General features: G+C 34.8%; 1 protein-coding gene across 1 annotated transcript in view; it reads left to right on the top strand.

The window, feature by feature from the left end:
• Positions 1-11,637, top strand: part of LOC108739383 (transmembrane and coiled-coil domains protein 2) — a 93,534-nt gene that overhangs the window by 44,559 nt on the left and 37,338 nt on the right. The window contains exon 3 of the mRNA XM_025978518.1: positions 400-628. Coding sequence (XP_025834303.1) covers positions 400-628 — 229 coding nt within the window. The remainder of the gene's footprint in view (positions 1-399; positions 629-11,637) is intronic.

The following is an 11,637-nucleotide window of genomic DNA, read 5'->3' as shown; positions in this document are numbered from 1 at the left end:
GAAAGTTCTTCAGCCGTCCAGAGAAGTTTCGTTTTCTTTGAACGGTTTAATTGCTTTCCCGGAACGCAGGTACGACACACACGTTTACAGATACGGCGCACATGAAGAAAGGCGCCCGCGGCTAGTCGGCGAATCGATAAGCCGCTCACACACACGTATGTCCGATCGCACACAATCACGCTCGTGGTCGCTACATTAAGAATTCTAAAATTTATCAACTAAACCATTCGTTCATGGTCTTTAAATTTGAGTACTTTTGGCATGAACGAACAAAATTATTATTATTGACTGTTATATTGAAAAGAGATTCTCAATTAAATCTTTTATTGTGTTTGTATGGTTTGGCGGCACCTTTTTCGCCTTTTGGGAATCCTTAAATGAGCATGTCTCTTGTTTCAGACAATGTAAACGAGTACCTTCACTTGGCAGCTAATGCTGACAAACAACAATTACAAAGGATAAAAGCTGTTTTCGAAAAGAAGAACCAAAAAAGCGCTCATGTGATATCTCAGTTGCAGAAGAAGTTAGACAATTATCAGAGACGATTACGAGAATACGAGACTCACGGTACTGCTCACAGTCATCGACCACCACGAGAGGTTTTAAGAGACGTAGGACAAGGGCTAAAGTAAGTCGAAAATCAAACATTTAACAAGTTTAACATTAGAGTAAGTAGTTGTAATGGGAACTTTCAATTATTTGATAGTTGGCAGTTGAAATGGATGAAATAGTAGTTAATACGACTATTCACAACAATAAAGAAGGGGATAAAAATGAATTTTTTATTTGCCTTAACGGGATATAAAGAACTCCACCTTTATAAAGAAATTGAACCCATGTGCAACTGAAAATGTTTGCTCAAAAAACAGTTACGGCAATAACTATTCATGTCTGTTGGGATAAACAATTAACAATATTTCACTAACAAATTGACCAATTTACGCCCACAAAAACATGTTCGATTACAATTTTAAAAACCTTCATTTCAATGTGATAAAATCACTAAAAATTATAACACGTGTAATTATACAACACGCTACTGAAGTGAAACTTCTTCAAACACACAAACATACCAGGATAGGGGTTAAAGAATTGGTTTAATGGTATTATTTGTACACTATGAATTTAAATTTTACACTATACATGCCGGAGTTGCCTGTAGCTAGGGTTGCCACTCTTTTTTATATAAATAAAGGACGTTGGTTATAGAAGGTAGAAAAAAAAAGTAGGCTGTGTCAAAATAAAGTACAATTTATTTTACTCTATCATTTTGCTTAAAAGCATAAGTATTTTTCATTACTTTTAATAACTTTTAACAAATAATTATAATTGCTAAACAATTGCACATCATTTTTACAGTCTCGATTTAAGTTAAAGTAAATAAGTAGTCCTTGTTTATCAGATTTAGAGACGCTTTATTTCTTTTGTCTAGCCATTTGATACTCACCAAAAAAGAACTCTGTAAATGCTGATGTGGCGGAAATCGACAAATTTAAAAAATTATCGTCAGTCTTATTAAATATTTGCTGCCATTTTTGTGCAGTAGATAACTCTGCAAAATCATTAGAATTATATATCTGATAATATAATTTATTTAATAAAGAAATTTCTCCTTAAAGATCATCCATATTTACATTAAGTTTTTGCAGATTTAAAGTTTCGACTATTTTCACAAAATTATCAAATTTAATATTGCTTTTTAAATTTATATTCGTACAACCGCCCTTTTTATATAGTATATCTTAAACGAATCTCAGAGAAATTAATCATGGGAAATAAAGTATTTTCGCGTACATTATTTGTCGCATAAAGTATAGAGTACAATTGTCCTAATTAAAGTACAGTACTGTATAATAATATACGGGTGGCAACCCTACCTGTAACGAACGTTGCATTAAAGCGCGCTCACGGTTCAAGAGAACCCCACTACGAGACATCCGTTGTATGATTTCGTTACCCGAACTTACCCTACCGTGCGTAAAGAAGTTTCATTTCAAAAAATCATTTTTACAATAAACGATCAATACGCAAGAAATGGCAATTTTTGACGATGTTTTGAGATTTGTGCAATAACTAATTGACAAAATTGATTGTACCGCGGATCAAACTGAAAGTTTTTAAGTCTACAACAAGAAACAACTCCCGTCCGGTAACAAACTTATGTCGGGAAAATTCTCTACCGACTAAACTATATGGCTCATTCATACGTTCTATCTAAGCGAAAGCTTAGATTATGAAAACGTGAACGTCAACGTGAGTTTTAAGTGACTCCATGGCACTCCACGTCGGTACATAACATGAACTGGTAGTTTACAACGTGAAATAGTCGCTCTTGCATGTAGGATAAATGGAAAATTTGCTCTCGCATGAATGAAGCTCATTGTGAATTAATTTTTAGTTTTAAAATTGTAATAACTACTATAAAAAATACTGGATTCAATAAAATGGCGTATCTACTATAAAACACTATAAAAAAATATAATGGCAATTGCCAAGGAATGAATGAATGATTTCAGTTCTTCATTCTCGAATTATCCTGAGAAAATTTGTATTACAATGACGGATTTGGGGGGGGGGGTGGAATTCAGTTTCTTCTAAAATTAGGAGAGTTGTTATTTGGAATAGGGAATAATTATCCGTTTAAAATGATTAAAATGAGCCTGCGTTCACAAATCAAGTATATATTTTAAGTAGTTCAATTTAAATTTGGCATAACAGAAATAAAAAGAAAAATAGTGGTCATTGCAGTGGTAGAACGATACCGATGACAAAATAACGATGCAAATGTTCCACGGTGACAGTGTGGCTTTAGTTATTCTATCAATAATTTCATCGGTAATTTTTTACATTAGTTGACATTGGAATTGAAACATGAAGTTTAGTCAGGTAGGTAGTACTCACCAAGTAGAATCGTGTGGTAGTATTAATTCCATGCGGAAACCAATGTTGCTTGAGATACAGGCTCCTAAAGTTTTCTTAATCGGAGGAAATTCCGGTTGGTACGGCCCTGACTGCAGCCTTTCGTCAGCTGTTGCATATGCATTGATGACGTCATTGTTTATTTAGATAGATTTATGACACACTCGAGTTTCTTTAATGCCTCTGCTGATATATTGGAATAATGTTAAGAGGATATATTTTAGGACAAACGATGTTTGGCGGGAACAGCTAACGGAAGGCTGAAGCCAGGGCCGTACCTACCGGAATTTCCTCCGATTAAGAAAACTTTAAGAGCCTGTATCTCAGTCACATTGATTTTTAAACAAATAATAAACAAAATTCCAATAAATACTACTACACAACTTTACTTGGTGAGTACTACCTACCTGACTAAACTTCATGTCTCAATTCCAATGTCAAGTAATGTAAAAAATTACCATTTAATCTTCGCTTTGTTTCGCAGTCTGTAAATGTAATTGTAATGCGCTTGCACGAATGAGTGAGAATACAAATGCCGCCGAGTACAACGCAACAAAGCGCATGTAAAGTAGAACGTGACGCCAGATGTAGTGAATTAGGCATCAGTTAGTTTAGGTTTGTCGTATGAATGAGGTACATGAGTATTTTACATGATAAAATAATACAGCGGAAAGAAGATTGATTTTGGCGGTGGAGAAGCACCCCATTCTTTACGATACAAGTCTATCCAACTATAAAAGTGCAACTGGCCGGGAAAGTGCTTGGAAGAAAGTATGTCATTCCACTGTTTTCATGTTAAGTGGATGTACCCAGTATTCTACCCGCCGTTTTCTGCTTTTTCTTATTAAAAGTAGAGTTAAAAGCTCTTTTAAACGTTGATGACAACACCACATCAATGACTTTACAATATTCTATTGTAATAAGTAGACACTGCGAAGCCTGCGCTACAGGGGGTGGAACGTATAGCACGCTGTTTGGTATTGCAACATTTGCTGTTGCAGCGTATGACAACGATCCGGCATGCAGTGCCGTACCGGTGGGATCGCTTTTTGCGCACGTCGGTGAATGCACCTGAATGTATCAAACCTGTGCAGGAACGTTACGCTGTATATCGTCACGTTGACTGCTTAAAAGTTGAAACTCATGGAAGTTATGGAACATTATTATTAGCCGCCGGGCCTTACGATTAATCATTTTGCAGAAGGATGACTCAAATTAAAAAAAAAGGGAGACAAGCGTATATTATTGTACACGCGCAAGAAGTAAAACTTTTATAGGTTGTAAATTGGCTTAAACTATTGCATTAACTAACAACTAGACACCAGAAAATACAACTTTATTTTGAGCGAACGAATGCAGCATATTGGTTTAGTTTTGTTAAAAAAATTTACGCTTGCACCATACAAAACTGCAGAGGAATTACAAATCAAAACAAACACAAACAAAGCTTTCTAAAACCTGTTAAACTGACTCCTTTTGGACATATCCTTCAGGGGTCACACGTAACGTGTGACATTTGACGCGTGACGTCACACTTCGGTTTTATACCCTAGTAAATTTCCTTCCTACTGTCGATAAAGAAGTTTCACTTCAAAAACAAAAAAGTACTAACCAAAGTAACCATAAATTATAATAATAATTATAAACGTGTAAAAATTTTTATTTTTAGATTACCTGAATTATTAATTAAAGGAAAAATATTAACCCACCTGTATTTTTCGTCTGCTAATATACTAGAATACTCACAATTTTGTGTTTCAGTTTGATTTTGTGGTGCACTTGGTATCATTCCAAATAAAATGTAGTGTCGAATGTATTAAAAAATTGGCGCCGCAATTGACGCAGAAATACTTTCAATTCATGCCAAGCTTTTTCTATTCAAAGTTCAAATAGGAACCTTGACAAGTTTACGCTTGTGGTACTTAAAATAACTGATAAGATCTAAATACTTACCTGAATCCAGGTTATTCATCTCATGAAATATAAAAAAAAAATATGTGGGGCAGTGGTGGTTCGTAATGAAATTAAACGAGTGGTTTACAAAAGTTTACTCATCCATTTTTTAAAAGTTACTTCAATAATTCTATCATTCATAGAAGCCGTAACCTCATTGAAGCGATCAAATTTTGATATAAATATTTTTTACTCGTTTTATGTGGGATTTTGCGTTATAGTGTTATATTTGTTAGGTACGTCTTTTAAAAAACTAAGACTATTTATTTGTTTTTTTTTTGCTATTATTGACTAGAGCAAGCAATGAAAACGAACAACGTTTGTTATAATTATACGACTTATTAATTCATAAGTGCATCAAGAGCTATTTCGTGTTTTCTTGAATGGTCATTAGATTTTTGAGTTCAAATTTCAGTTCTTTACTTCTAAACAACTGATTAAACTTAAGCACTTACACTAAAACTAGTTTCTAACGGTGATCCTTTCGAAAACCACCATTAAAACTGCGGATTGCAATTAAACACGGCCAACGGAAGAGCGATTAACATTTTCAAATGGAACAAACTTTATCGCTTCTGGAGCTGTGATTTATATTGCATGTACAGGGTGATAGTTGGAGTAAGACAGATGAAACGAACGAAATGAAAACGAAGAGAAGTGAATGATTATTCTTGGAATATTTATTCATAAATGCATCATGGAAGCGGTATTGACAAAATAGTACTGTATGAAAATAAATAAAAATAAAACAAATACTGGTATGCAAGGGAAGGAAAAGTAGGGAAAGAGCGAATATAAAGATAGGAGACGAAAAATTAGAAGAAGTGGCCGATTTCAGGTATCTAAGAAGTCAGATAAGTCAGGACGGAAGGAGTAGTAGGGATATAAAGCAGAGGGTCGAGTCGCTTTTCACTTCTATGTTCGCCAACGGTTAATTTGGAAATTNCAAAGTAACCAATTATGCAAAGTAACCAATTATTATTAATTCGTAGTGTTTCTGAAATAAATAGCAAACTTGCAGGAGGTTATAAGGCACTCTAAAAGAAGAAAATTATGTAAATGTTTAGTGGTCCGAATGTTTACCGTTTTCGAAAAAAATTTATTTGAAATTACAGTCAAGGCCCAGTCCGGCCCTGGTAGGGAAATACAACATTCCAACGCCGTATTCCATCAATTGTAGTACCCGTGTTGTACGACTATTTCTTTTATATTTTGTGTTCTTAATACCATGTCGATGTGTACTTTGAACAGTATTGCATTCCACCAGCGATGAACAAAGTAGTTGTTTAATTAATTGTTATCTCAGTGGGCGTCTAAAGATTATTATGTGTATTAGGTTAGTAATAAGCTGTTGATATTTATTTATTAGATGTTCCACAACCGTCACTATTTACATTTTTCATCGATGTAGTTGCTTAATTATCGCAATTTCGGTACGTTGCCAGTTCACGCCTAGGGCCGACTTCAGATTACAATTTTGCCTAGTTTTCTATATTTTTTGACTCTCACTGTTTGTTTACCATGTGATTCCTTATTATATCTAGTTAACACCATTTATGATTGCCACTTATTTTAGAAACACCCATAATAATAGCAATGAGATAATTTGTTTACTATTATAATCAAGTTTTTTTTTTTATTTTGTTAACAAACCAGTCTGAAATCGTTTAAAAATAAAAATCGTCGGATGTTTTGTTTATTTCAAGATACGTAAGCAAAAAAGCAAATTGTCATTGAGAGTGTATTCTAGTTGCTTAAACCACAAAGTGACCAATCAACTTTGCTAATTTGAAATTAATTCAATTTTAATTAATACCTACCTATTAATATATATGTACGTGTACTATAGTATAAAAATATTGATATTTTGACCGTAAACTCTATTTTACGTTTTTCGTTTATCATTCTTAACTTGTGTACTTTTGTGTATTTAAGAAGTTTGATACATAACATCTATTTAAGTACATATTTGTATAGTTATCCTGCTGGTGATTGATACACATAAATTGTATTCGATAGGACAAAATGCTCATTACGTTTTATGATAATACTTATATATTTACTTATTTTTTGAATATAAATTGCATACTTTCCAATATTAATTATCAGTTTACCAAAATAGGCGTTCCGCAAACATTTTTGGCATTTAGTTCAATATACGATAGATATTCCCTAATTGTATTTCATTGCTAACTAATTCTGTTTCGTGGTTAATGCAACAACGTGCCCAATTCCCACAATCCGCATTCAAGTGTATATGTAAATTAGAAGTAATGGTACATACCTATTATTCACATACAGCGGACACAATCTATATAAATGTCAAAGCTGATCTGCAAATTTACTGACGATGAGCGGCATGGTCACTGATTAGCAGTCGGAGTAGGTAGAACACTGCCGGTTCGATTCCGGGCCCGTTTGCTCCGGTCCAAGTTTTTCTGTGATTTCCTTGGATGACTTAGGCAAATACACAGTAATATTCCACCGATAATCTTTTACTCTCTTTTGTCTTTGTTTTGTGCGTGTCATCTTTCTCATCCCAACAATCACCACCACCACCACCTATTCCCACGATTTCTAAGAAGAGGCTGAGAGAGTCTTCAGGCTTTGCCCAGAGAAGCTGCCCGCCCATCAGCATTAGGAGTTGGTAAAAATGAAGCACTCGAAGTTTAATTTAACTTTTTTCTGTAAATTAGGCATTCTGAAACACGCCTAGGCAATTAAGAAAGCAAGACTGTTTTCCTTAGGGCTAACTAATTGGTGTAAGAGATGATGGATCTTCAATTAATACTTAGTTTTTTCTTATGCACTAGAATTTCTCGAAGTAACCCTATGCAAATCAGCCCAAACTAAATTAATGTAAAACAGTTTTAATGTCTGTCTTGCTGGCTATAATCAATCGTCTGTAAAAGGGGTTTTATTTTTCTGTTATGGTATTTTCTTAAGCATGTTAGATTTAAATATTGTTATACTTATAAATATAACGAGCATCCTGTCGACAAAAACAAAAATTAAAAAATTTGTCAAGTTCGGCACAAACAACGTTTGGGGTCCTCGGCTTCGCCATTAAAAGAGTTAAGATCGGAACTTGTGTCAAACGCCGTACAAGGTGTAATCAAATTACGTTCTTTGGTATTGAATTGTTGTGCTTATGGATGTCGGCAATCAAATTTATTAGACATGGTTTTCAGAAACAGCTTGGGGTAAATATTCCAAATATAGTAACCAGAGATGCCAGGTCAAAAGGAAAACAGGCTACTTATCCATTTCCATTTTATTTGTTCTTGTTAACTATTTATATAATATCTAAAAAAAAATTGCATTCTTATTAATTCCATTGCCTTTTGTTTCAGGTCCAGGAAGGTCCACCGCCGAAGCCAGCGCGACACCGTTCACCTACGGCATCTGCTGTTCATACGAAAACTGATATGGACGATTCCAATCATTTGGTACAGCACGAAGAAGCTGGTGATACAACGGCAGAAGGGGATGAGTCTGATCTTTGTTACGGATCATCGTTTATCTCAAACGGCAGTTCCGAACACGGCATACAATATGATGAACTCGATGCTGCTTCCAGGACCAATCCTGCCATCGAACACCTTTCAAACAAGATTAAACGTACAAAAGACTGCATACGATTAGAACAAACGCTTAGGGATGGTAAGTGGCACTATTTTCTTTTTTTGATAAATGATGCAAAGGTCCACAAGTGTGATTTTTAATTCAGCTATTTAGTCGTAGTCAGGGGCGCAACAACGTTACAGATTGACTGGGTGCTCCCATTATAATACTATATGTATATATATATATATATACTGCGGGTGTGTATAAACTGAAAAGATTGAGTTCGGCTGCTCATTTACGAGCTATTTGAGCCGCACTTTCAAGTTGGGTTATTATCTGAATCGACTGGAATTGACTGGGTGCCTAACCCAATCGAGTAGGTGCTCAGGCACCCGTGGACCCCCCCTTGTTGCGTCCCTGGTCGTGACTTTTTTCTCCTTCAAACGTTTCGCTGTTCTTTTCCGACTGTATCTTCAGTGGTAAATCAATTTAAACCACTGAAAATATCGTCAACAAATAATGACGAAATGTTTGAAAAGACGAATTCAATTTTTACTATTTATCCTTGAGACGTATATTTTTGGATTACACTGATTAGGAATGTCGTCTAATGTAACGAATGTTCATAAGAAAATAGGCAAATTAGATAATTACTATTTAAATTTGTTTCCTCTTTTAAATAGATTATTTCCATTTTTCATTCTCATGTGTTGGCTTTTTTTTGTTCTGCTTATATCATTTTTACTTTTAAGACAAATTCAGACGTAAACATACCTTTTCGTACATTTTTCCAAAACTAACTCTACTTCTTGAGTTTACCTATATCTAATACATTTATTCTTATTATTTATTAAAATGTTATTAAACTTATAAGCATAAAGCATTATGTCAAAAAATCGAAGACTAAAGTTTAAATCTGAACAAAATTGAAGGTTCGCATTTACCATAGGTATTATCAGTGGCGGATTATGCATAAGGCAAAGTAGGCATATGCCTAGGGGCGCAAGGTTAAAAAGGGGCGCGCGCAGAAGTTTTTATACCTAAAAAAAAATAAGGAAGTACCTAATAAAAAAAAAGTATTTTGCAAAATATATGACCGCCAGAGGGGCGCCTATGAGGTGCTAGCCTAGAGCGGTCTCGACATTTAATCTGCCTCTGGGTATTATCGTAGACTTTTTTCTTTCACTATTTATCTCTTCCTCGTAAAGAAGGTTCTTACAATCACGATACTGTTTGTCCTTGTTTGTAACATTTTGAAGCGTCAAGTTGAGCAATGCTGTAATATAATATTCAATTAATTGATCAGATCATCCCATTCTTAACGATTTCTGAGGCTCTCGAATACTTTATCATAATTCGCAGGCGTTGTGGGATAACCGTCTATTATGCGTTCAGCTTTTGAGCCTTTTTTCATTATCGTTTGAGGTATTTCAGCTTGTCTTTTTTAGAAATACTAAAAAGGTCCTCGTATATTTTTTGAAAATGGTACCGAAACTGTAGTCATTTACGAGTTTTAACCTGATTTTGTACCACCGGCCTTTCATTGGTGCTTGCATTTTCTACAAAAATTAACTTATCCACCAGGTCCTAAACTGTATATAGTTGTTGAGATTCGATCTCTTTTATAATAACATCTTCAGTCGTATTTGTTACATAAAGCGCTTCGACAAACTGTCAATCTGCAACTCGTATTTCGAGGGATTGCATCGCTATACTTTTTTCCGCGCGGGTGACACTCTTTAAGATTCTTGGTAAAAAGTGCGCGTTGCACTGTCCTAATTTGCATGAAGGACTTCATATTAGATTAAAATCACTTCAATTACGATGGATTCTGCTACAGTCGTCAAATGTTGTAAATTGGTTCTTTTAGACGTTGTTATAGTAAAATGAAACGATTACACTGAGCGAAAACATTTATTAAAATAACTCAAATGGAAAACTGAACATAAAATGTCTTACACGAAAACTAAAATACAATTCTAAATGATTAAAGTAAAATACAGAAAAACAATAAAAATAAGTCCATCCATACACTTGCGCGTCTTTCGTAACACTGCGTGGCTGCATGGGTCGGTCCGTCGGTCGACACTTTTTCTCTTCAGTAGGCACGTCTTAATCGTTAAAAAATATTGCATACCTATCTACATATCGGCCAGCGTTGCCAAATTTTTTTTTGCCAAGTCGACTTTTTCAGTGAAAAAGGCGGGATTCTTTCGTCGAAAGCGGAACATAGTAAAAAAACGTATATAATCAGAAGTTTTTAAATATTTATCTTTTTATTTGAGTGCAAATTACGTTTATGGATAGCAAAAATAGCCATAGAAAATCTATTTTAATAAAAATATGATAAATTAAATCAGATTTACCCTATCGTTAAATTGTTGAGTCATATTCGTCTTCTGAATAAAAAAAAATAAAAAAAATCAAAATCAAAAAAGTTTTATTCATTTGAAAAATATGGCCTTTCAAACTTACAAAATAATTATCTATAAGAATTACTAACTAATGATATTTCTGTGAAGATTTAATTTGTTTCTCTCTCTCCCGCACGCTTATCTTCATTACGCGTCGGGCCGGCGGCATGCACGCACGGTCGAGTTATCCCCGAAAAGCGGGACTGAGCCTGTCGTGCACTGGATATTTCATTTTGATTTAAAAATCGGAACGTCCTGCCAAAATCGGAACGTCTAGCAACGCTGATATCGGCACACATGCGCCTGTAGGCCAGCATCATAACTGCTTTTATAATGTAATGTTCGTGGGTTTAACAAATTAACTTCTAAGACGAAAACTATTTATTTACACTAATGATTATTGAACTTAAAAACACTATTAAATTATTACTAAACTTAAGTACCTAATTATTCTATTTATTTACACTACTGTTACTATTCACTGTTCTATTTATTTCACTTCTATCACTGTCAATTTATTTCTTGATTCACTTCTGCAACGGTCAATTTATTTCTACTTCTCTCTCGGCGATCGTCCCTTTCTTTATATACTCTTTTGTGTCCGTTCTGGAACTTTCTCGAGCCGTCCGGAAAAGTCTCGTTTTCTTTGAACTGTTTAATTGCTTTCCCGGAACGCAGGTACGACACACACGTTTACAGATACGGCGCACATGAAGAAAGGCGCCCGCGGCTAGTCGGCGAATCGATAAGCCGCTCACACACACGTATGCCCGATCGCACACAA

The sequence above is a fragment of the Agrilus planipennis genome, unplaced genomic scaffold (assembly GCF_000699045.2).
Source record: "Agrilus planipennis isolate EAB-ADULT unplaced genomic scaffold, Apla_2.0 scaffold219, whole genome shotgun sequence".
NCBI lineage: Eukaryota > Metazoa > Arthropoda > Insecta > Coleoptera > Buprestidae > Agrilus > Agrilus planipennis.
The sequence above is the reverse complement of the archived record's forward strand: the minus strand, read 5'-3'. Positions and strand labels throughout refer to the sequence as shown.